This window comes from Vespa mandarinia, chromosome 1 (assembly GCF_050613455.1).
Source record: "Vespa mandarinia isolate Hongniang chromosome 1, ASM5061345v1, whole genome shotgun sequence".
Classification (NCBI taxonomy): domain Eukaryota; kingdom Metazoa; phylum Arthropoda; class Insecta; order Hymenoptera; family Vespidae; genus Vespa; species Vespa mandarinia.
In genome coordinates this window covers 13,430,001-13,457,500 of record NC_140810.1, presented here as the reverse complement: position 1 = coordinate 13,457,500, position 27,500 = coordinate 13,430,001, and the positions used below count along the sequence as shown (strand labels likewise).

General features: G+C 36.7%; 1 protein-coding gene across 6 annotated transcripts in view; it reads left to right on the top strand.

The window, feature by feature from the left end:
• Positions 1–27,500, top strand: part of LOC118447691 (zinc finger protein castor homolog 1) — a 94,833-nt gene that overhangs the window by 9,937 nt on the left and 57,396 nt on the right. For all 6 annotated transcript variants that reach the window (XM_085655581.1, XM_035879923.2, XM_085655576.1 and 3 more), the window contains one exon: positions 27,306–27,401. In XM_085655581.1, coding sequence (XP_085511707.1) covers positions 27,371–27,401 — 31 coding nt within the window. In that variant the 5' untranslated portion in view covers positions 27,306–27,370. The remainder of the gene's footprint in view (positions 1–27,305; positions 27,402–27,500) is intronic.

Sequence of the window (27,500 nt, the reverse complement as noted above, 5' to 3'; positions counted from 1 at the left end):
GCTTCGGTAATTACGATCTGGCACGTTCCGTCGTCGTATCTCGGTAATTCGTAAAAGTGTTTCATAAAACCGGAATACGAGCTCGTGCGAATAATCGTTAATTATCTTTATCGCCGCTTGGTATCGATGTAATATCGTATTACGTTGTATTTCGAGAAAACGTAAACGATTTTTTATTCTAACCCTCAAAATCGTATATAAACGCGATATATACGCGTTAACTAACAAGCCGATTGACGAAATATATGCTGTTATTTTAAACGGAATTAATATAATAAACGAAGTTGTATTGATAACATCTGTTATAAATAAAAAAGAAAAAAAAATAAATAAATAAATGAAAAAAATACAAAAAAAATTAATGAAAAAAGAAAGAAAAATACTGTAATTATATATTACTAACCTAGTTACATTGTATTATTCTGAAACCATTCCGTTTCATTTTCGATTCCAAGAAAGTACAGAATTTATTAAATCTTATCTCCCTATATTTAATGATCCGTTTAAATTAAACCTGTTTATTTTTGTCAACTGACTAAATCAACGTATAATATATGAGATAAAATTCAAACGATTATTAATCAAGTTATCGTTATATTAATTAGCATAATCAAGTTTATTACATTATTATTATTTAACAAAATTTATAAATTAAAAAACCGATATATATATATATATATATATATATCAAATGATTGATTAAATGAAAAATTAAAAATCTTCATATTTTCTAATGACAGAAGAAATTAATTGAAGAATCCAAAAATCATTGTCGTCGATGGTATCGAATTTTTCGAGGAGATGCCGATGATGAATTATTATTGGTGGGATGATCTTCGGGACGGAGTTCGCGTACAAAGAGAGAAAAAAAGGAAGAAAGAAAGAAAGAAAGAAAGAAAGAAAGAGAGAGAGGGAGAAATAAATAAAGAAAGAAGGAAATAAAGAAAGAAAGAAAGAAAGAAAGAAAGAAAGAAAGAAAGAAAGAAAGAAAGAAAGAATGAGCAAGGAGTCCTCCTCGGTAGGCCGATCGAAGCTTCGTCCGTAATTTCAGATAGAAGTCGGTGTCTGCCGGGTGTTATTAAACTCGATAGGCCAGCCCGACGTTTCTTCTCCCTCGCGGGTGTTCCACGGCTTCAATTTAAATCGGTGACTCTGCTCTTCTGTCTCTCCTTCTACCCCTCTCTCTTTCTCTCTCTCTCTCTCTCTCTCTTTCTTAACTACACGTACGCGTACCTATCTTTCTCTCTTCGTGCCAACGACGAAGACGAAACGAAGAAGAAGAAGAAGAAGAAGAAGAAGAAGAAGAGGATCGTTGCTTCAGGGGCCCTTTCTCGATTCGTTTCTTCGTTTCTTCGTTCATTCGATCGTTCCACAGGTTCGAGCAAACGTACGAGTACGAAAGAAACGAAATAAGATCTACAAGCTGGACCGAGGAGGGATATAAAAGACATAAGATAGAAAGAGAGAATGAGAGAGAGAGAGAGAGAGAGAGTGTGTGCGAGCGTGCGATGTTCCTTCGAGTTTTAACGATAACGACCGGTTATTAACTCGTGATAATTATCGATTTTAATTATCGACGCGAGTCGCCATTAACCACCGACCAGGACCTCTTTTCTTCGTCCTCTGATTTATACTTTTTTTTCTTCTTTCCCTTTCTCTTTCTCTTCTTCTTCTTCTTTCTCTTCTTTATCTTCTTCTTATTTTTCTTCTTTATCTTCTTTTTCTGTCTCTTCTTTATCTTCTTCTTCTTCTTTTTCTTCTTCTTCTTCTTCTTCTTCTTCTTTTTCTTCTTTAAAGATTTCCAGTGAAATTTCGACTGAAATGTTGATCAATCTCTAATAGATAACTTTCTCGATATTTTCTACAAATGAATTCAATGAAATTGTTGAAATATGTATATTAGTATTACGTATCCTTGTTCGATTATTTGTCATTTGATATTGACAAGTCAATGCCACGCTAAGAGCCGAGCTAAGAATCGATATCATTTGTCATGCCTCGATCTTTTCTTCTTTTTCTTTTTTTTTTCTTTTTTTCCTTGTTAATGTCTAGACAAAGTACAAATTTAGTTCTATCTGCAATCAGATTACCTGTAATCTCTTGATTAATTTTTGTTTTTAAAATATCTAAGAAAATATGTGTCGATAATGTATATGCTCAGGTCAAAAGAAAAATAGAAAGATAAAAATATAGAAAGGAAAAGAAACGAAACTATTCGTATACTAATTAGAAATAGGTATTGCGAATGATTAGATATAATTTATAGTCACGCATGGTCGTGTTAAAATTTGAAAGAGCGTAAAGTAAAAGGATCGATTATTATTATTTCAGGCTGTCGATGCCTTGATACTTTGAACTGGATTTAAAAGCAAAAAAGAAAAAAAGATATAAAAAAAAATAAATAAATAGAGAGAGAGAGAGAGAGTGAGAGAGAGGAAGAGGGAAAGGGAGACAGAGACAGATAGAGAGAGCCGTCGTAATACTCGAGAGAAAAAAAAAAGAAAGGACAGAGACAAATGGATAGATCAACGGATAGTCCAAGCAAATGTAAAAGATTGAAAGGAAAGAACGTAAAACGTAGCAGTATCGTATAACGTTTTGCTCGTACGGAAGGATTCATGCAATGCAAATTCCGATTGGTCTCAACGACGACGATGACGACAAGAACGATGAAGACGATGACGATGACGACGACGACGACGACGACGACGACAACAACAATAACAACAACAACAACAAGAACAACGTGTAATAAAGTACTCACGATATGCGCACGCGTCCTGGTTTTGGAGGAAGAAGGGGTGATGTTGATGGGCGGAGGGCGAGGGTCGAGAAAGGGAAGGAGAAGGAGGAGTAGGAAGTAAAAAAAGGGAGATTCGTAAGAAGGTATCAAGGAGAATGGTGGTCCCCTTCTCGTTTTATAATGCATATACCGTATCGTAGAGTATGTGTGTTCAGAAAAATCCTTGAGGAAGTATCTGAGAACAGGAAGTAAGCCAGGAGGAGTGTCTCTTTGCGACCGGTTCTTCTTCTCGTATTTCCACGACAACGACGAAAAGGATGTAAAGAACAAAAACGACAAAAACGACGACGACAACGGATATATTGAGAATAAGGATAAGAAATGATCTTCGCACGAGTTCGACCGTTATTCAAGAATTAATTCATAATTAGAGCGGCCCACCTAACGTGAGCCTAACCCACATTCCATCGAGAGCGGAGGCTTATATACAACCTCCAGCTTTCCAGCTTTTCTTCTTTTCTTATCGTACTCTTTTACTTTTACATATGAACGTAAATACATATACATACATACTGTATATATAGAAAGAGAGAGAGAGAGAGAGAGAGAGAGAGAGAGAACCTTCCTTATCGGTTATCTCTTTTCCTCTAACGTGCGTTCGTTTATGTATAAAGTTAATAGTAGTTATAGGTTACTACGTGTGTATATATATATATATATCTTTGTTGGACCGAGTGAACCCATTGCCATTTTGCATGACACGATGGTATTGGTATTGGTATTAGTATTGATGTTGATATTGGTTATATCGTTGATGTGGTGGTATGACTTTTATCGCGAGTATACACCGAGCTACGCACCATCGAGGAATCTGAGTGCCGTGTCGCTAGTGTAGTAACTATCGTCGTCGTCGTAGTCGTCGTCGTTGTTGTTGTCCGCTTGACTACTCTTGGCTTTTAGCTCAACGATATGCTTACGTGTATAAGAAAGAGAGAGAAAGAGAAAGAGAAAGATAGAGAGAGAGAGAGAGAGAGAGAAAGACTGCGACACTCCCCGCAAAGAATGCACGAGTTCGTTCTCAAGAGTGGATCAGCTGATTCCTTGATCTTGCGTATCGATCATTGGATTTTATATTTTCCTTTTTCTGTGATCTTAAAGTGTACCTTGATTATAATACGATTAATTTGTTTTTTAGTTGTTCGTTGATTTGTTTGTTTATTTCTCGATTATCTCTTATACCGATGTTATTTGATTTCGAAAGAAAGGGATTAGAAAGTTCCAAAATTTAATACTCTCTCACTCTCTCTCTCTCTCTCTCTCTCTCTCTTTCTCTCTCTATCTCTCTCGTATTCTTTTGTGTCATCATCTTTTATGCAATACGAAAGGCATTATTAGATTTATGATAACGCAACGGCTGACTGTACTACTGCCCTGTGCCGTATCTATTTAAATCGAGCTGAGATAGTCGAGTTTCATAGATCGAGACATTAATCCGATTGCCTAGAGGAAATTCCTATGAGATATCGGGGAAATGAGTTATATGCTGTTTCTTCAAGTTATGAGGATTCTTTTTTCCTGTTCTTTTTTCTTTCTTTCTCTTTTTTTTTCCTTTTCTTTTTATTTGTCTTTTCAAACGAGAACATATATGTGCACGAACATATACACACACACACACATACACACACACAGAGAGACAGAGAGAGAGAGAGAGAGAGAGAGAGACATTTATTATCCTTAATTTATGAGAAGCTTAATCTCGATCCAGTATCGTCTTCTTACCATTTCTTTTATCGACTACTTAATATCGCTATTGAAGTATCTTCTTTTTGGTCGAATCGTAAGAAGGAAGTGGTAGAGAAATCGTAAAACTCGATTTGTGGTAAGCGATATCGAACGGCCACGGTCGACTCGCGCTATCGCAAGTGTACCTGCTTCCGATGATAGTAAAGTCGCTCTTGACTGTACAAAAGAAGGTTATATATATATATATATATATATATATATATATATATATAGAGAGAGAGAGAGAGAGAGAGAGAGAGCAAGGAGACACTCCCGAGAGGAAGAATGCATCGGCCACTCGCAAGTAGGTCAGATTCGCAAGTTTGCGTTCCAACAGGCAATCGACATTTTTGATCTTTCAACAGGTTGAAATTTCTTTTTTCTTTTTTACTTTTTTTCTTTTTGATTGGGTTAAGTACTTATTTTTGAGAATAAGTACCTTCATATTTCTCACAAATATAACGAGATAACGAGTAGATCTCATTTATCTTTGAATAATTAAAGTCTTACGTCTTTAACGAGCGATTAATGTCGAATAGATTTCGTTTATATTACAATGATAAGTTTTTTCGGGGTGGGAGGGATGGATATTTTTTTTTTTCTTTTTTTTTTTCTTCACAATAACGTACGATGACATTTTATCTGTTCCCAGGCGATAAAGCTTTTTTCAGATTTTCTCACAATAACGACGATTAGATTTTACTTTTGTTTAACGATGACAAATATATTTCTTTGTTTTATATTTATCTCACAGTAACGACGATTAGATTTCATCTATATTTTTTCTGACGATAAATTTATTTTCCAAAAGTTTTCTCACAATAACGAGGATTAGATTTCAGCAATTCTTTTTTTTTTTTTTTGGACGGTAAGTTCTTTTTTCTTTTTCGTCCTTGCGATAACAAACAAGATCCAATTTCTCTTTTCGGTTCTAAGAAAAACTTAATAGACTTAACAAAGGATCGGTCGGTCGTACGATCGAATTGGATATTTTCTCTCAAAAATATAAGATTTAGTGTCTCGTTAAAAAAACAAAAAAAAAACAAAAAAACAAAAAAAAAATCAAAAAACAAACAAACGAGAAACCAAAAAAGAACATAAAAAAAAAGCGTTGGATTGCGTAAGAATATTAAAAAAAAAAAAAAAAAAAAAAAAAAGAAAGGCGTACGTGATAAACCAAAGAATTTCGACAAAAGCGGAAATCGATCGATTCTCGCTGACTCCGAGCATAAAAGGGGGGTCGTCGGCCTGAACTCGTGGGAGGTAGATCGCGTGTTTTCTCGGGTTCGCGAGCGTGTGTTGACTCCTCCTCCTCCTCCTCCTCCTTCTCCTCCTTCTCCTTTTACTTTATCGCGCTCCTTCGACGAAAATCATCGTCGCTAGTTCCGGTCTCGATCGCGGAAAATCGAAAGAGAAAACAACTCCACGAGGAAGGTAACTCTCCTCGAGGATCGATCCGGTCGTTGCCCAGTTAGTTTATATTTCGCTCGTAAAAACAAACCGCAACTGTGATTTCGTCAGACGATAAAGAACGACGATGTTATTAAAAAACAATCATTCAAAAGTCATGCGAAATATAATATTATAAACATTTGCATAATAAAATAAACATTTGTAAATAGTAATTGATCGATAATTGTAAATAGTATTGAATCGATAATTCTTTTCGATTATTTCATACTTCTTTCTTCTGTCATCCTTGTTTTATTTAATTATTCAATCTATTTATTAATCATTGATTTAAACGAATAAATTGAACAATCGGGTAATTAATTAATTAATTAATTAATTAATTAATGATTATTTTTTGTTAATTATCATTTTATTATTAATAATTAATTGATTATTTTTCTTAATTATCATTTTATTATTAATTATTAATTAATTAATTAATTAAACAAGTCCTTTTTTTTTTAAATCCTTGTCAAAAGCAATGCGTTTTATTACATGGCCGCGAATTTAATTGTTTTCAATTATACCGTAAAATTTTCGAGACGTTCATTGTCAAAGCCGTCCACGTGGAAAACGGGATTACGAAATTTTGAAAAACGATGTGACGCGTCTCGCGTCTCGCGAGAATCGAGCGGAACGAGATGAAGACGAGAGCGTGACCGCCGGGACTGGCCGGGCCAATCGTAAATTTAAATTTAGAGAGAGAGAGAGAGAGAGAGAGAGAGAGAGAGAGAGAGAGAGAAAGAGATAGACAGATACTCACGTGACGAGAACGATATTATACTATCTCTCTCTCTCTCTCTCTCTCTCTCTCTCTCTCTCTCTCTCTCTCTCTCTCTCTCTCTCTCTCTATTTCTTATTCTTTCTTTCTCTTTTTTGTTTTGACTTTTTTTTTTTTACTTTTTTCGTCTACATGACCAATCCACCCTGGTGGCAGAGATCTTTCAGAAAAACTATCATCCCCTCCCTCTTCTCTTCTCTTCCCTTCTCTTCTCTTCTCTTCTTTTCTCTTTCAGCCGTTTCCTCCTTTTTCGCTAGCGCCCAGCCAAATTTGAATTTCAGAAAGACTCGCGGATTGGCCGGGTTTTATCGTAAATTGTCGTTAGGTCTCTTGGAAAAAGTTGTTCCGATTTTCAAGTCCCCCGTGATACTCGTCGTCTCGTCTCAATAAGGAGACGATCGTTCTTTCGGCGTAAAGGAGGAAGGAAGGGTGCTGTCGTTGGTTAGAATAGGGATTGAGAAGGGGAAACCCTTTTCGTTGAGAGTCCTTGTAAGAAAGCGACGTGCTACCGGCTTTATCCTTTTCTTTTTTTTTTCTTTTTCTTTTTGTTTTTTCTTTTTCCCCCCACCCCCCGCCCCGGTACTCCCTCGAGATCGCCTTAGAGAGAAAGAGATAAAAGTGTCTATCCACTATACCGATGATTTCGTTGGTATTCAGTTGATGTAATTATTTAGATCAATTATTTATCTGATTATTTTTACAAAAAAAAAAAAAAAAAAAAAAAAAAAAAAGAAAAAAAGAGAAAAATTTTTTTCTTTTTCTTTTTCTTTTTCTTTTTCTTTTTCTTTTTCTTATCCTCGAATCTTTCATCGACAAGAGGAATATAATTATTTTTCGTTGAAACATAATGAGAAATTTATAATATCATTGTCAAAATCAGTTTTTTTTTTCTTTTTTATTTATTTTTCTTTTTCCTTTTTTGTTTTTTTTTTTTTTTTTTTTTTTTTTATGTCGTAACAAATAATCTATAACGCGTAAAGCATATTTTCGTTATAACTTACGTTATTAGAATTATATTATATCAGATATAATTCGTGTTCTGCTTGTATAAAATATTTAATATTTAAATATAAACTGCCAATTAATATTATACGACGAGAAAAGGAAATGGCAGGGAGGGGGAGAGGAGGAAGAATTGAAAGATTTCAAATTACACGAATGCGTTTTAGACGGAAATTAATGAATTTCAGATTTTCATTTATTATCGTATGTACAACGAGAAAAAGAATTTAAACATCATTGAAACAATTTCATCTTCTTTCCCGTCAAAAAGAAAAGAAAAGAAAAGAAAAAAAAAAAAAAAAAAAAAGAAAAAAAAAAAGAAAAAGAAAAAAAAAGAAAGAAAAATAGAAATGTTTAAGATTAATGTGCAAAATTACGATGAGAGGATATCTAAAACCTTCGAAAAGAGAGTCATTGTTTTCGTGAAAGTATTTTCGCTTTACAAAGAGGGCAATTTCAATGAGAAAGAGGAGAGAACGAGAAAGAGAAGAGATCTCGAGGCTGATTGATAACGCTTGGTCGACGCGTTGGATGTCTCTCGTCGAGGGCCCGAGCGTGTTTTTAGTGACAATCCTCCGAGAATTTAGTGGAACACCTCTTAATCGTCCGTATACGCGGAACACTCGTGTCTTCGTCGCACGTTCACGGATTTAATTTAAACCTTAAGTTAAATTAACGAGAACGAGGATACATTATTTCATCGAGGGGAAAGCTGTAACGTCACCATAAAGTTCCTTCGATTCATACTTGAAGTAGTAATTTTATCCTATAGAAAAAAAAAAATAAAAAAAAAATAAAAAAAAAAGAAAAGAAAAAAAGAAATAAAAAAAAAGGATAATGGATAAAGGATAATCTTATGGTTGAACAGATTTTCCTTTTTTTTTTTTTTTTTTTTTGCTTTTTCTTTGTTATTTTTTTTTTCTTTCTCTTACAAAAACCTTCGTTAGTATATGAAGAAAATTTACACGCAATAAAGATAAAATGAATTACATTATAACGAGTCAACAATTTATTAATTATAATTTAATAAAACTCTATGTGGGCGTACAATATAGAAAAGGAATAAGAAGAAGAGAAGAATAAAAATAAACGAGAAAAGGAAATTATTCAAGATAATAGAAATTACGTTCGAGCAGAATTTCGATCAAATGGAGATATTTATACGTACGGTGATCATTATGATAATTAAAATTAAAATTTATTAATGACGAAACAGAAATTACGGTCGAACAAAATTTCGTCTATAGAAAAATTTATATGGACATTGATGATTATAATAAAAAGATACTTTATTACGGATAAAATAAATTACACCGGGATAAAAATTCATCAGTAGAGAAATGAATACAAGAGAAATAAAGATTGCAATTAATCATAATAATTACATGATGAAAAGAGAGAGTTAGTCGAGGACCTTCGCTCGCTCTGTCTCTCTCCCTCTCTCCCTCCTTCTTTTCCTCTCTTTCCTCTCTTTCCTCTCTTTCCTCTCTCTCTCTTTCTCTCTCTTTTTTTCTCTCTCTCTTCCTCGCACATTGCGTTAAGCCGAGTTTCAAGCCGTTATCTATATGGCGCGTGGCGTTAATTGTTCGATACACGGCCACCCACACCCGGAAGTCGACTTCCTTGTCTAATCTCGGAGTCTACGCGGGGGAATTTTCTCCGTCTTCCTTGAAATTCCATGCACGTTAATGGGACCTTTTTACCGTTTGCCGCCACGAGTTAGCCCGATAAATGTGGCCGGTCAAACTTCTTCAAAGTGAAAGATTGAATCGGCTTTTCGATCGTGCATACCTTTTTAAAAACTCTCTTTAAGGACACTCCGATTATCGGGACTCGAACTTGGCTCGGAAATATTCGAAAGCGTACATACGTACGGTAAACGACACAGAGGACGGGGAAGAGTGCGTGTAGGTGCGATCTTTCTTGGTGTCTTTGTAACTGGGTCGTTCGTTCGTTCGTTCGTTCGGAGTATCTTCGCCGCTTTGTCTTTCGGGCGTGGCCAGAGCGAGTATTGTTTTCACGAAATTACGATATCGTCGTTATTAATATTTATATGTATGTATATACACGCATATATAAAGACTTGGGCCAAAGATCCGAGCGGTATCTTTTCTTTTCTTTTCTTTTTTTTTTTTTTTTCTTTTTTCTTTTTTCTTCTTTTAGATACTTTCTAAAGGAAAGAATAATTTTTCTCGATTTAATTCTTCTTTAACGTCATTTAACGTTTATTATGTCGGATATATAATTATATACATATGTCCTTTATAATTTTGTCACACGATAAATCATATCGTTGACAATTTAATTTTTGTCGTGTATACAAGTTACGCTTGATACGGTATAATTATACCGAAACAAATTCCACGTTTCTTTTTTTCTTTCTTTTTCTTTTTTTTTTTCTTTTTCTTTTCTTTTTAAATACGAATAAAAATTTTGATTTATAGAAGGTAAAATGACAAACTCTGAATTATCATGATTGACTTTCGTATGTTTTGTAGATACACCGACATATATGGTATGTATCAGGCGATTGTTAACTTTGAAACTAATTGTAATATAACAAACTGTGAATTTTGTTTTGTGTCGTTATTAAACGACACAAAAGCGAGAACGATTGATGATACGTTAAAAAATTATAGAATTACAAAGAAAAAAAAAAAAAAAAAAAAGAAAAAGAAAAGACACGGAGAAAAGAAAAAAAAAAGGCTAAAAAAAATCCTATCAAATATAATTACACATAATTTTTTTATATCCTTAATACAAATTGTATGATATAAGAAATAAAATGTCGAAATATTAATTGACGTTGAAAGAATGTCTCAGGAGGTATTTTTGAGTAGTACATCGAAATCATGAAAACGATTAAATGCGAGTCTAACTCCTTTTCATACGATAGTAACGTCGCCGGTACGATCTCGATAAGAAGGCGGAGCGTGTCGCGCTAGGATAATTAATTACTTGGAACGATACCACAGCGTTACAGCGTGCCGTTTATAACGCGAACCTCTTAAATACGAACGGAACGGAAGTTCGTCGAACGATGACGAGGAAGAGGACTATGAAAGTTTCTCGACAAAGTTTGCCTCATGGACGCAGCTGCTCGATAACAGTCAACCTAAACCAAATCAGGCAGAGCACGTTGGAATGCGACGGTAGAAACGCTGATTGACATTTCGGGGCCGCAGCTCGTTTGTCACGGAAAAGCCCAACGTCCATTTCTCCCTAACCATATCGGCCATCTTTTTCTCTTTTGTTTTATATATCATTGGTTGTTCAAAATATTTCTTTCTTTTTTGTTTTTTTTTTCTTTTTTATTAATTTTTTTAATTTTCCAATTTTATTCTTCACCGATCTCTTTATCAGGATAACTATATCGAACGTTTTTCTAACGCGATGCGTTTTATTCTTATCGTGTAGAATCTATCATTTCGAATTGACCTAAATCGAAATATGTGTGTGCGTATGTGTATGTATGTGTGTTTGTATATATAATTATATATATATATATATATATATATATATATATATATATATATAATTAAAATTCGGATAAAATGAAATCAGTTTAAAAATCTATTGCTATTAGAATCTAATGATTATTTTTCTTCGATAAAGAAATCGATCGATCGATGATCCATCAGGAAAGGTAGCTCGTCCTTAAACAGAGACAAACGAGCCCTTCGTAAGGTTCGAAGAAAGCGCGATTCGTCGATCAAACTGGACGACAAAGTGGGCGAACTCGGTGGTTCCAATGCTCTTGGTATATTCAGCATATCCATCCATCCGTCGAGCTATCGGTTGAACCATTCATCCATCCATCCATCCATCTATCCATCCATCTATCCATCCATCCATCCATCCATCCATCCATCCATCCATCCATCCATCCATCCATCCATCCATCCATCCATCCATTCGTTTCTTCGTTCGTTTCTCCGTTCGTTCGTTCGTTCGTTCGTTCGACACTGGTCATACATCGAAGCTCGATTCCGCAGCGAATGCCAGGAGTGTTGATAATTTATTTGAGAGACGTGCGTTGAACGTGTCCCACCTTCGCAATCGTACGCGTCCGTCACATTCTGGATTTCGCGCCTTTTTCGTTTCTCCCATTGTCTTTTGTCGAACGTCGAAGGTACGTCGACGAGGATGAGGAACGAATCAACTTGCTTGGCCTTTTTCGGCTGTCCCCGTAAGTAAACGTTTGTCCGTTCGTTCGTTCGTTCGTTCGTTCGTTCGTTCGTTCGTTCGTACGTACGTTCGTTCCTTCGCTTCGCTTTGCTTCGTTCGTGCGTCGATCGCAATGTTTATTAAACGAAAGAATAAAAAGGAGAAAGAATACAAACCGGATGCGCATTTTTATAGTTGCCGGGAAAAGTCATGCGTCGTATATTGGCAACGTTGATTTTCATCATTCTTTTTCTTTTTTTTTTCTTTTTTCTTTTTCTTCTTTTATTTTCTCTTATCTCTATATTCTTTTACTCCTTCCTTCCAAGGAAGTATATCTCGCGAGAACTCACGACGAAAATCACGATGAGCCGTGAGCATCGCCAGGTGGCATATCCGCTTTCATCGGGCCGTCGCGAATCGGTACTGACTCGCCCACGCTATTTTCTCGTTCCTTTTACTTCCTACGAAAGCGCGTTGGAAGCTTGTACTCGAGTTGTATACAATTTGTTCATTAATTCGTCGATCGTTACCTCTGATAGTGAGAATCAATATCGAGAAAATATATATGATAGATATGTGATTTTATTTTATCAAATTTTCTTTTATAGAATTATATCGTTAGATCCCGTATAGATCTATTAAAGGGATGCGATACGTGTGTATGTGTGTGTATGTGTGTGTGTGTGTGTGTGTGTGTGTCGTTCACAAGGCAAATCGATTAATTCGACTTTTTGAATTTTTAAAAAAATTTGAATTCTGAAGCACTTAATGGAATCCTCATTTTTTATATTCATAATAAATTTCTCTAATTTTCGTTATTCGATATCATTAAATGATCAAATTTTGTTTGATCATCGATTAAGAAAAAATTTCGATAATAATGATAATTCTAATACTACTTTATCTATATTCACTTTATGTATATGTCGTTAAATGATGGTTACGTACGTTTGCATTTTTACATTCTACAATATTTATTTGAATTTATATTTTATAAGAAATTTTTTAAAGCAATTGATATTATTTCAACGCATTTTTCCACATATCGTTTTATGATATTAATCGATTTAACAATTGTACGATATATATATATATCGTAAAATTATATATATATAATATTATATATATATAATATATATATATATATATATATATATATAATATCGATTGATCGTATATTATTAATTAATTATCGGGATGAGATCCAACTTCAGTAAGTAAAAATTAGTTAGGTACGTATTAATTAGAAAATCGATTTTATTTTTAACGAAACGTTTTCCGTTTGTTACGTTTGTCTTCCTCGTTACTGGCGTTTAGTATCTGCATGTAGAGATAATTAGGCTCATTTACGAAACATCGTTCGATTCTAAACGTAATGAGACGAATCGAGCCAGACGTTCGATCCATCTGTGTCTTTTGTAAAAGAGCATCAACGGCGCTTCCTTAGAGCTTGGCGCCAACCACGGAATCGACGTAACACGCTTCGTTTCATCTCCGGACGGAGATGCGGCCCATTTTCGATCCGGCAGCACCGATGATACGATCGCGTGCTCGGAATCACTCGCATTTGAAGAAGACGAAGAAGACGTAGAAGTAGAGGAAGATGATGATGATAATGATGATGATGATGATGATGATGAAGAAGAAGAAGAAGAAGAAGAAGAAGAGGAAGAAGAGAAGAAGAAGAAGACGTCACTGAATCGTCTTTCATCGAGTCGTTGGTAAAACTAATATGAGAGGAAAAATGAAAAACATCATTGCGAACGTTGTTCGTCGACGTCGACGTCGTCGTCGTTGTCGTCGTCGTCGTCGTCGTCGTCGTCGTCGTCGTCGTCGTCGTCGTCGTCGTCGTCGTCGTCGTCGTCGTCGTCGTCGTCGTTGTCGTCTTCGGTCATGCTACCGGCACATTTTCATTGTGAAAGAAACGTTGCAGCGCGAGACAGAGAGACACAGTCGCGGAATTTAAACGAGCGAAACTCGACGAAAATGTCAATGAGAGAGTCGTTCGATCGCGAGGCGATATGAGGAATTCGAATATCCAGTAATTACGGGCGTTCGGGGTCTCTTGTCGACAAAAATTAAAGGGAAAAAAAAGAAAGCAGGAGAAAAAAACAAAAAGAAAAAAAGAAAAAGAAACAAAAAAAATATATATATATATGCATGCACATATACATATCTTTTTTTTTTTTTAAATAACTTATTCCAGAAGAATTCGACATCGTCTGTCTTTTTGAAAGTGAAAAAAAAAAGAAAAGAAGATCAAAAATAGAGAGAGAGAGAGAGAGAGAGAGAGAGAGAGAGAGAGAGAGAGAGAGAGAGAAAGAGAGAAAGAGAGAAAGAAAGAATGAAAAAATGAAAAAAATGAAAACAAAAACAAAACAAAAAAGGAGAAAAGAATTTCAGTTCCATTATCCATCCGTCCATTTGAATTTTCAACTCCGGTAATAACGACTAATACGAGACAAATGAAGCAAGGTAGAAGAAAAGAGATAGAGATAGATAGATAGATAGATAGATAGATAGATCGAGAGAGAAAGAAAGAGAGAGAGAGAGAGAGACGGAGAGAGAGAGAGAGAGAGAGAGAGACGAAGAGAGAGAGAGAGAGAAATGAAGAGAAAGAAAGAGAGAGACGAAGAGAGAGAGAAATGAAGAGAAAGAAAGAAAGAGACAACGAGAGTGGTCCGAAGCGAGGGAGTCGGACAAAGCGAAAGATAGAAAGAGAGAGGGGGGAAAGGGGGGGGGGAGAGAGAGAGAGAAACGATCGGCTCTCGCGATGGAGTTCCTCGCGGGAGCGAGGAGGAAGAGGAAAAGAAGAGCGAGAAGCCGTGATTAATGGAGTCTCCGCGGCGAGCGAGAGCTCCTCCGGATAAGATCTCCGATGGAATTCCCGTGGCTTTTATATTGGATTTCTTTTAAATTCGTTACTTTATCCGGCACTATGTTAATAGCGGTCCGATATGAGAGCTCGCGGTTAAGAGGAGTTCATTTATCATTCCGAGTTCCTCTCTCGCGGACGCATTTTCTCTCTTTCTTTCTTTCTTTCTTTCTTTCTTTCTTTCTTTCATTCTTTCGTTCTTTCTTCGTATCTTCCTTTCTGGAACGAACGAATGGCCTCGAACTTTCTCGTTCGGTTGTGTTCTCTGCATTAGGCACGAATCCTATCCCAGCATCTCTTCGATTTCGCCGCCATTGTTTCCTCGAATCGATCGTTTTAAATTTAATGTTCAATTAGGTCCCAAGTTATATTAGATAGTTTTATGTTGTTCCTATTATTGTTCTTGTTGATTTTATTATCGTTCATACTATATTTTATTTATCCATACGAAATTGAGAATAATGATGATATACATACATATATATATATATATATATATATATATATATATATATATATATACTACGTAACTTATGTACACTAAGTGTTTTCTTTAAGTAAGCGAGTAAGTTCATTTCAATCAGACTGGTTTCGGGACAAAACTACACGAACTGCGTTCGCAGATTTATACTCAGAGATTTGCTCGGAATGTATGAGATAAGGGACGAGAAGGAAGAGAAAGAGAGAAAGAGAGAGAGAGAGAGAGAAAGAGAGAGGATTTTAGAGAGAAAAAGAAAGAGAAGAGAACGAATGCACCGGCCAATGAACGAATGAACGAACGAGGTGGGCTTACGAGGGATCGGAGGGAGAAATCGGAACGTAGAAAACGTTAGTGGATGATGCTGGAACACGTGTAGACGTCAAGGCGTTAATCCCTTGAGACACGGGGAAACATTCACGGAGCGCCAGTCGAGTGAAACTTCTCTACTTCTCTTGGCACGTTCGATCGAAAATTTCTGTTTTGTTTGTCCATCCTCATCTTATACGTCTAATATCTATCGTTTAGATTCTCTCCTACACAACTTTTTAATATTATTATTATTATTATTATTATTATTATTATTATTATTATTATTATTATTATTATTATTATTATTATTATTTTATTCTTTATTTGTCTTTTTCTTTCTTTCTTCTTTTTCTTTTTTTTTTTTTTTTTTTTTTCATAAATAAGAATAAGAAAAAATGGAAAAGATTGTTTTGATCGTTTTGTTGCTAGGAAATTGATTCCTTTTTATTGACCAAAGAAACGAAGTAAGACATTTTCTCGATCGATGTGCCAGCCAACAACGGAAGTACTTTCGCTTTGGAAGCGAAGAGTTAGATGTAGGAAAACAGGTGGGGTGACAGAGAGAGAGAGAGAGAGAGAGAGAGAGAGAGAGAGAGAGAGAGAAAGAGAGAGAAAGAGAGAAAAAGAGAGAGAAGGGGAAGTCTTTACAGCGAGCTCGAGACATCTCGCCTTTTCGCATTAGGATTCGCTTCTCGGAGTGATTAATTGGGCCTCATTAACATCGCGTCGAGCCAACGGCCGACCGTACGAGGCAACGCATTGTCGCGACATGAAAATAGAAAACCTTACTCCGTTTGCATTCGTGACCAGTCTTTCTCTCTCTCTCTCTCTCTCTCTCTCTCTCTCTCTCTCTCTCTCTCTCTCTCTCTTTCTTTCTCTGTTTCACGTTCTCTAATACCTTTTGTTTCCAATAAAATCTGTCTATATCTCGTAGAATATGATATTTTTCTACAATATTAACGTATTAAGATGTAGATATTATACAAAATAAAAGATTCGAACATTCGAATTTCATTGAGACGGTTAAAACGAATTCGAAGAAGATAAAAGTTACACCGAAGTGCAATCCTTTGGTTAAAATCCTTTTAAAGGATTCACACATCGAAAGGATAGATTCTTGGTGCTCCTGTAGTCTTTGGGGCTCCTTCTTCTTCGTCGTCGTCTAATCTCTTGTAACTCTTGAACGGGAGAAGTGAGAGTGAGAAAGAGTAAGAAAGAATCAGAGAGTGAGAGATCGAGAGAGATCGAGAGAGAGAGAGAGAGAGAGAGAGCGAGAGAGGGAAAGAGGGAGAGAGAGAGAGTGTGTGTGTGAGAGAGAGAGAGAGAGAGAGAGAGAAAGAGAGGAGACTCTTGCCGTCGACTATACCTCTTAATCCAGATTGAAAATATGTAAATAAATCCACTCGCGGCTCTCTACCGTGGCCGGATGCCCACTCTGTATTCCCCGTCGAAAAAGTATTTTAATAGAAACGATTCATCATTCCGCGGGGCCCCCGACTCGCGTGCTTCTTTTTCTTCCCTCGGAAGGCTTCTCAACAGGCTCTTCCCCAACAGCACGGGCCCCAACGTCGTTCGTTCTCTTCTGCAGCAACGCAGACTTTCAGTGGACCGACGAAACGATCGTCTCGCGAACGCTGGACCTCCTTTGTCGAATTCTACGGCCTCCCACTCTGTCTCCTATCTCTCTCTTTCTTTCTCTCTCTCTCCTCTCTCTGTCTCTCTCTGTCTCTCTCTCTCTTTCTCTTTCTTTCTTTCTCATGGGTTTCCATTTTACCGGATTTCGTGGTATTTCGACCGAACGCTTTTGCTTTATCGTCCTTCGACTAAAACCCACTCGTTCTTTCTTATTTCTCTTCATTTCGTTTTATTTTCTTTTTTTTTTGTTGTCTTTTGCTTTTTCCCTTTTTTTTTCCTTGTTTTTTTCTTTTTTCTCTTTTTTTTTCTCCCTTTAATCTACCTACCTCCTTCATCGAATTATGCGTCTCGCGATTCCTTGGACTTCCTGGAATTTCGCCGATATATTTTTATCTCCCCGCCCGCCGCTCCCCCTGTCCACCATCCTAATCGTCGTATCTTCTTTCTCTTCGCTAATCTCGCCGGCTTGCTTTTTCCTTCCTCGTTCCTTTTTCATTTATCTTTTTTTTTTTTTTTTTATTACTATTATTATTATTATTATTATTATTGTTATTTTCTTGTTTTTTGTTTTGTTTTGCTTTTCTGTTTATCTTTTACCTCCCGCGTCGACGGGAATAAATTTCGAGATTACGTTACACGCGTAATGTTTCAAACACATATGTATGTATGTATGTATGTATGTATGTATGTATATATGTATGTATGTATGTATGTATGTATGTATGTATGTATGTATGTATGGACGTACGTAGATAGCATACTCGAAAGGGTTCGATAAGTACGTCGTCGTGCATGAATTGAGATCGGTTTTCGGCCGTAAGAAAAACAGATTTTTCCATTATTCATTAAGCCGAATCGACTGTCACATCGGGATTGATTTCTTTCGTAGGCTATTAGGAATCGATCGAGACTTTCGAACGAGATTGTTCAAAGCGACGTTTTACTGACAAGTTCGAAGAAATTCGATGAAATTTCTCAAATTTCTCTTTAGTAATAATAATATTAATATTTTTATGTATATCATTAAAATTACGTATTACAGATATATTATTCCTCTTATTTGCCAGAAGAAAGAAAAAGAGAGAAAGATAGAGAGAGAGAGAGAGAGAGAGAGAGAGAGAGAGAGAGAGAGAAAGATAGCGAATAAACGAGTAGAATCAACGAGTATCGCACTTTCGAAAGACAAACTGAAATATGGTCGGTCTGACACCCAAGACCCTCGAAAAGAAACGATCTTGTTGCGAAGAAGGCGAGCATTCAGTCTTCCGACGCAACGGCTACAGAAGCTGTTCGAGCCTCGTAAAAAGAGTCTTGCTCTTTACTAAGCCCTTGCATTTCCCAACCTCGTCTTCTTGTGTGTGAAGTAACGCGAGTTATGAAGAAAGAGAGAGAAAGAGAAAGAAAGAGAGAGAGAGAGAGAGAGAGAGAGAGAGAGCGATAAATAGAGAGAGAACGAACGAACGAACGTACGTACGTACGAACGAAGGAACAGTACGGACAAACTAACTGGCTAAGCTATACGATATAAGTAAGTTTCGAACGGGAAAACGCGAAAGAGAAGATAAGAAAAAGATACATAAAGGAAGTTCTTTCTCTTGAAAGGAAACGTAGCGAGTCGAGACGCCAATTATCTTTCATCGCAAGAGAATAATTCTTACGAAGGAGTAACCCCTCTTTTCAAGAGAATGAGAACGAGAAAGAGAGGAAAAGAGAGATAGATAGATAGATAGATAGAGAGAGAGAGAGAGAGAGAGAGAGAGAGAGAGAGAACCTCCCCTCTTTACTTCTCGTTACCAGCAATATGGCCCCCTTTTTAGAAGGAAGCCACCCCAAATCGAGGCGGACCAGCCAGCCAGTCCAGGCCACTATAAATCTCGAAAGTTTTTAATGCCTTGCAGCCTGCTGCTTCTGCTACTGCTGCTCTTTGCACGCGGGGCTACTCTATACGCGTACCTACCCCCACCCCACCCCACCCACCGCCCCTCTTTCTCCTCTTCCCGGCTAGCATCGCTACTACCATCGCTAACCACCCCTCTTCTTTCCTTTCTCTTCGATCCGTACATGTTCTCGTCACCCCTCTTCTTTCTCGTATATTTGCATACGCGCATAATAGACGGACGACGGGCCTACCCTTTACTATTAATTTTATAAAATCATTCAGGGCCATTCGTATTGCTGCCGTTGTTGCTATCGCTTTTGCTGCTACTGCCACTGCCACTGCTACTGCTACTGCTACTACTATAGCTATTGCTGCTATTACTGCTGCTGCTGCTGCTGCTGCTGCTGCTGCTACTACTACTACTACTACTACTACTATTGCTAATACTATCGTTCTGATCCTCCAGCTTCGTTACCCTCTTCTCTCCCTTTCGAGGCTTATTTAAATAACGGATTTTCGAAATCTCGTTTTCGCTAGGAAAGGGACGACGAGGGGAGTCGTCTAGAGAACACGTGTGCTATAACTATGAAAGAGAAAAGATCAGCGTTGTATGAATCGTAGTTGACAAAAAAAAAGAAAAGAAAAGAAAAAAAAAACAAAAAAAGAAATATTTCATATGGAATGAATTCATATGAGAGTTTTTCATTTATAATAATAATATAATAATCGTATGCATGTGTGCGTCGTGCGTGCATGCGTGTATAAGTACGAGTCTGTGTCCGTCTGTTCGTTCTTTATTCTTTTGGTTCGAAGATACAGATTTATATAATAAAGAGAGAGGGAGAAAGAAAGAGATTTATTCTTATCCAGAATGAATAAATGTACTCAGGTAGTTAGCAATGAAATGTATTATAATGTCCGATCGATTAATTACTCGAGCACGGTTAATTAGCCTTGAAATTACTATCGAGCTTAGACTAATGTTGGTTTTTAATAGAGATAGTACTTGTTTCTAGAGTGAGTGAGAGAGAGAGAGAGAGAGAGAAGAAAATGAAAAAGAAAACATTTTGCAATGAGTAAAATGCATATAAGAAATGTAAGAAAGAGAGAGAAAGAGAGAGAGAGAGAGAGAGAGAGAGAGAGAGAGAGAGAAAGAGAGTAAAGAATCCGCCCATTAAGACATTTTAGCGCGGCTTTCTCGAAAAATCAGTAAAACTTAAAGATTCTCTCGAATGAGCCGTTTTGTTTGCCGCGTTTACTCTCGCGTTATTCTTATTATCCTCGTTTCGCATTAGTACCGATTTCGGTCTAAACGCCGTAACCGAGTTCGAGTCTAAATAGTCGGTGTTCGCTAAGTAGCCCTAACCAGATTAGTAAGTCGTTGCGTGATCTATTTTTAACATCGTCGAAGACCAAGGAGGAACGGTTACGAACTCGTAAGAGATGCGTTTTGCGTTTAACAACAACAACGACGACGAGTGAAATGAAGATGAGCGTGTCTTTCTCTCCCTCCCACTCTCCTTAGGATATACGTACGTATATAAACGTATATACGCGTATATAAACGTATATACGCGTGTGAGTATATGCATCTACATATAGGTATACGTTTGATGATATAAGAGAGAGAGAGAGAGAGAGAGAGAGAGAGAGAGAGAGAGAGAGAGAGAGAGAGAGAGAGAGAGAGAGAGAGAAAGGAAAATATATCCACGTCCTTATAGTTCTCTATTAGAATTTTCCGAAGGACAATTCGAGTCCTTATCATATTTTCGATAAGACATTTATCAGATGATATAATTGGATTCTAGGATTCATCCTCTTTTTTCTTTTTTTCCTTCATTGTCTCTTCCATTATAAATTGATAAATAAGACTAGTTCTAAATTAGAAAAAAAAAGAAAAAAAAAAAAGAAAATAGAAAAGAGCGATAAAAGTTATTCGTTATTAAAGAAAATCGTAAAATTTCTATTGGATAAATCATCAACGGGGAACTGGTTAACATATATGCGAACGATGACTCGATCTTATTGCTAATAGGAAATCGTTTCTCTCCAAACGATTCGTCGTTTTCCACGCAGGAAGAAAAACGTTCTCTCGTTGAATGTCTTCGAGGATGTGGATGAAAAGAAGAAGAAGGAAAAGGAGAAGAAGAAGAAGAAGAAGAAGAAGAAGAAGAAGACGAAGACGAAGAAAGAGAAGGAAAAGGATGAGGATAAGAATAAGGATGGGGATGAGGATGAGGATGAGAATGGGGATGAGGAGGATGGCTCGCGAGCTTCGGGAACGTGTTTCTCGGCTGTCACACGCTCGGTTCGCGCGTTAAGGTACCCTCTTCTCTCGCTCTTGCATTCGCGGGAGCGAATAAGAGAAATAGAGAGTGAGAGAGTGAGAGAGAGAGAGAGAGAGAGAGAAAGAACGAAAGAAAGAAAGAAAGAGAGAGTGAAAGAGAAACGGAGATGGAACGAGGGAGAGAATGTGTTCATAAGATATGGTGTGAAACACGAGAGGTTGAGATTAAAGAATGAAAAACATAGAATTCTGAGAACTGGTTGAAGTCATAATATTCGTAATTTCAAGCTGCGCCTTGTGGCAAGCGCTTCTGCGTCGTTAAAATTAATGTGAGCGGAAATAAAATTCCTGTCCCTTTTCTCCCTCCTTCTTTTCTTTCTTTCTCTCTCTCTCTCTCACTCTTTCTTTCTTTCTACCATCCCAGCAGCTCAGCAGCAACAGCAACAGCACATCGTCTAGCAGTAGTACCACTACCATCGTCTCTTTCGTCTTTTTATTTTCTCTACGAATTGCCTTCTCTCTCTCTCTCTCTCTCTATCTTGCTCTCTCTTTTTTCTCTCTGTCTTTCTTTTTCTTTCTCTTGCTCTCTCTTTTTTCTCTTTCTCTCTCTCTCTCTCTGTCTCTCTTGCTCTCTCTTTTTTCTCTTTTGCTCTCTCTCTCTCTCTCTCTTTCTCTGTTTGTCTCTCTGTCTCTCTTTCTCTTTCTCTCTCTCTCTCTCTGCCTCTGTCTCTCGTTTTCTCTCTCTTCCTCTTACTATACTTCGCTTCGACGTCCCTTTCTTAGGTCACTATGAGTGGATAACGTTTAACGCTTGAGCATCGCGCAAATAAAATCTTTAACTCGACGAACACGTTTGTTGTTTCTAATATTTGAATTTCGCGCCGACAGAAGGGCGCGCAGAGAGAACGGAAGAAATGAAATCGAAGAGAAATTTTGCACTCTCTCTCTTTCTTTCTCTCTCTTACTCTCTCTCTCTCTCTCTCTCTCTCTGTCCATCTCTCTCTCTTTCTCTATCTATCTATCTATCTATCTATATCTCTCTTATTCTTTCTCCGTCTTCGTTTTCGTCAAGTATCCTTGGAAACACTCGAACGAGCAACGGTATCGAACATCAGAAAAAATAAGAGATAAAGATAGTGAGAAAGAGAGAGAGAGAAAGAGAGAGAAACTCTAAAAATAAATTCTTCGAGAAATCTGGGGAATATTCCTCTGCAAAGTTTCGAACGATTATCAAAGGAATTTGCATAGCGAATAATCATGTTCTTACTTATGTTTATATCAACGTAGATATGTATGTATGCATGCATATATGTATATATGTATATATGTATATATGTATATATGCATATATGTATTTATTTACATATGTACGTATCTATGAATATTTGTACGGTTCTTTCGAAAACTTTCTGTCAACTTTAAATTAACCGACTATTTCTTTCATTACTAAAATTCATCATTAATATCCTCGAAATTAATAGGATAAACGTATTTATTGATTTTCTATATATTCGAAATAAAAAGAAATTATTTGGACAATTTATCTTTCTCCCTTTCTCTATTTCTTACTTTCTTTAATGCGTTATTACTAGAGACACTCCAGAACACGCGAGAGATCTCTTGGAGTAGCCGGCATGTCCAAGGAGGCCTGGCAACGTTACGTTCAAGTGTTTGACGAACGAACGCGTTACGTCGCCGAGTTTTTTGTTTCCTCCTTCTGGCATCGGCATCAGCGTCGAGTTATGTCGAGTGGTGCCTCGCTCTCACGGATCAGCCTCTATCTATCTATCTTTCTTTCTTCTCTCTTACGAATTCCATCTTTTAACGTCGACGCATGTTTCCAAAAAAAATGAAATTACCGGAAAGGGAAAGAAGAAGACGAATTAAACAATGAACAAAAAATGAAAATGAAAAAAGATCATAAGAAGAACTTTTGTAGATATTTAAGAAGAAACAAAAAGGGAAATGAAAGAAATCATTTTTAAGAAAAAAATTTCTTTAAATAAATAATTATGAATATCATTCATATAACAAATATATCATATATCAAATAATTATCATATCAAATAATATATCATATATCAAATAATTATGAATATCATTCATATAACAATGAATGATATTCATAAATCTATGAAAATCTATGAATCTATTATTATTATTATTATTATTATTATTATTATTATTATTATTATTATTATTATTATTTATACTAATATTTTCGATTATAATACAAATTTCTATTTTTCTCTCTCTCTGTCTCTCTCTCTCTCTCTCTCTCTCTCTCTCTCTCTCTTTCTTCCTCTTTCTCGTATCGATAGAAAGTAAAAAAAAAAATGTATAAAAGAAAAAACAAAACGAAAAAACAAGAGAGGAAGAAAAAAGGAGAAAAGTAAAGGGAAACACGTGCTAACCGTCTGGAGGAGAGAGAGAGAGAGAGGAAAGGAGAGAGAGAGAGTGATAGAGAGAGAAAGAGAGAGAGAGAGAGAGTGAGAGAGAGAGGAAGGGAGAGAGAGTGATAGAAAGAGAGAGAGAGAGAGAGAGAGAGAAAGAGAACTTGAAGAGAATTCTCGAATCGAGTTCCTCGGGGCAACCGGTTTCGCGCTAAATCGCATTAAAATCGTCGCGGAATGGAAAGTGTGTTACCGCGGTGTTCTCGCGATTTTATTCCCCTACGTAGGCGCGCTCGCACCTATATACTTACTTCTCTACCTTCGATATCTCGTCGCGTACGTGTCTCGCCTTGCGATTCTCCGGGAAAAGAAGTAAGCATGGAGGCACGTTCGCGCTCCGGCTTTAACGTCCGGCAATTAATTTACGCGAATCGCCTTCGTGTTCTGCTATCTTCATGTACCAATTATCCCAAGAAAGAGAGAGAAAGAGATAGATAGATAGAGAGAGAGAGAGAGAGAGAGAGAGAGAGAGAGAGAGAGAGAGAGAGAGAGAAAGATAGATAGATATAGATAGACGACCGAGGGTCTTTCTCTTTCTCTCTCCCTCTCTGTCTCTCTTCCCTTCGCGTTTCCTTTCGCGTTAGGTAGCTCGCACCTTGGACTCATCAGCGTCAAAGCGTGACATGCGCCCATTACAACTACTTCTCCATATTCGCAGACTCATACGTATAATACACTCGTTCGTGGTGGCACGTCCTTCTCGATGTTAACCGCCGTAGGAAATTTACGGAATAGAATGGAGTGAAATGGAATTAAAAAGGAATAAAATTAAGAAAATAAAAAGAAAATTAAAAAAAAAAAAATAATAATAATAATTAAAAGAAAAGAAGTAGAAAGAAAAGTAAAGAAGGAAAGGATGAAAAGAAAGAAAAAGAAAATAGTTGAGGGAGAGAGAGAAAGAGAAAGGAACAAAAGTGAAAAACAGAAGAACGAAAAACGAAACACTCAAGGCAACAGAGAAAAGAAAAAGAAAAACAAGAGAAAAACAAGAGAGAGAGAGAGAGAGAGAGAGGAAAAGAAGAATGGAAGGAAAGAGAATCAATGGAATTTCGGAATACCTTAATTCAATTTTTCGTTTTAACAAGTGGAACAAGTTCTAACAGAATCCAGGGCAAACGTTCGTGGAATCTCTCGAGTGGTAACGAATCTTCAAGGGTGAATACTTTATTTCTCTTCTTTTCTCCGGTTTTCCCGGGACTCAGTGGTAAACCGGATGGATGGAATGGTCGGACAGATGGACGGATAGATGGATGGATGGTGCCAAAAACAAAGCTACGCGTCGGACTTATTGCGAACGAGTTAAATGAAGCGCGAGCGTTGAGCTTTGGAAAGCTCCTCCCTCTCTTCGAAATTCTTCGTAAAGAGAAGAAGCTTTTCTTTTTCCCTCTCTCTCTCTCTCTCTCTCTTTCTCTCTCTCTCTCTCTCTCTCATATACACGCAGAGACACACTTTCTCTGTCTTTCTTTCTTTCTTCTCTTTCTACCCCTTCCCAACGATGAGATACGGATAAGAGGGAAGATGGATGGACGCGTTTCGCGTAGACGTTCGTTTCTTGGAACGTAGTACTTAATATTTCGTTGCTCAGACATCCGAACGGTCCATTAGATTCGAAACAAAGACGGATGTACGTCGAAGTATTTCTTTACTGTCCCTCTCTCTTTCTCTCTCTCTCTGTCTCTGTCTCTGTCTCTCTCTCTTTTTCTATCTTTCTTCAACCGATCGTATTCCCATTGAGTTCGACGGAACGTAAGTACGTGCGTATGTAATGAAACGAAGATGGAAAAGAAAAAGAAGAAGAAGAAGAAGAAGTAAAAGTAAAAGAAGAAGGAGAAGAAGAAGAGGTAGAAGAAGAGAAGGAAAGAGTTTAAAGATAAAATTTTGCAGATCGGATTCGAAGTAAGTAAGTCCGATTCGAGCTACTTTATAGATGTATGTATGTATGTACGTACGTACGTACTGGAGTATTATACGTGCAAAGAGGGTGATAATGTATTCAAGGTCCGCCCCATAGCGTTGATGGTGGGGTGAAACAGTCCGGCCCGTTCCCTCTGCGTTTGGTCTAACAGACGTTAATTATCCCTTCTGTGTATAGCCTGCGAAAAAGAGTCTCGATCTCGAATCCCACTTCTAAGACTATGTCTTCCTTCTATCTTTTGCTAAGAACTCATCAACGACGATTTCACGATCGGATCGAGACCATGACTTCGTTAAGAACAAAAACTTTAACGTTAAATCATTAGATTAAGTAATTTTTGACGTTTCCTTTTCTTCTTTTCTTTTTATTTTTTGTCTTTTTTTCTTCGTTGGATTTTTTTCTTTTCTTTTTTCCTTTCCTTTTTTGTCAGTATTAATTAATTATCCCCATGAAGGCGACAGATGGTAAATGGGTTTATTGAATACATTCACATTTTATATATTCATCTACATATATATATATATATATATATATATACATATATGGGTATATGTATATAGATATGTGTGTGCATGTGAGTATGTGTTTGAAATTAGGTAATAATAAAAAGTCATTTTCCAACGTATTGAAATTCCAATCTTTATTTCTCATCGGAAAGCCAAAGCTATATAAGTCTGTGATGAAGCTATGAAGTTAATATTCGATTATTATATGGGAGGATTCTTACGATTGATCGAACGTTAATATTTATCACGTATTCTCGTTTTTTGCTTCCTTCTATTCACCTTCTTCTTCTTCTTCTTCTTCTTCTTCTTCTTCTTTAATACTTCCTTCGAACGTATTAACATATCTAATTATTTAATTAAATACATTTAATTTGTATTTTTAAAAGCAACATTTCGATCATTTCACACATCGACAAAATCAATCGACGTTTCCAACGAATGAATTCACAATTATCTATCTCTATATATCATTTTCTCTAACGAACTCTATTTTTTAAAAATCAAATAAATAATAATTGAATAATCGAACGGCAATGAAAAATTTTACTCGACGATCCTTGGAAAGCGGGTCGCGAACGAACAAAACGAGCTTCGAGCTCTCGCAGAGAAATATAGGCCGAGTGTTCTTCCTCGCTAATTCAATCAAATCTACGTCATTACTAAGCCTCCTCGAACGCGTAACACAACGCGAGCAACACCTATATATATATATATATATATATATATATGCAGATAAATGTAATAAAACGTATGGAGAGTTCGATCGAAGTCGAGTCGAAGAAAAATCAACGTTACAAACAACACAACTAATAGGTAGATAGATAGATAGATAGATAGATATATATATAGAGAGAGAGAGAGAGAGAAGGAGGGAGAGAGAGAGAGACAGAGATAGAGAGAGAGAGAGAGAGAGAGAGGGAGAGTAAGAGAGACTCTGTGTGTGTCAAGTCTATCTTTTTCTTTTTCCTTCTTTTTTTCTTTCCAATCGTAAAAGCTGACGTCAGTGTTGTATCTTTGCTTTTGTTTTTCTTGTTGCAGGATGATACAGCAGTGAGAGAGATAGATTGGGTAGAGGGAGGAGAGGGTTCTTGGCGAGGTTCGAGATGTCCGCCGTAACCAGCCCGTATGGACCCAGTAAGTTTTCTTTCGTCTCTTTTATTTCTTTTTTTTTTCTTTCTTTATTATGTAAGAAAATGTGTATTAGTTTCTGGTCGTATATAACGTTCATAAGAG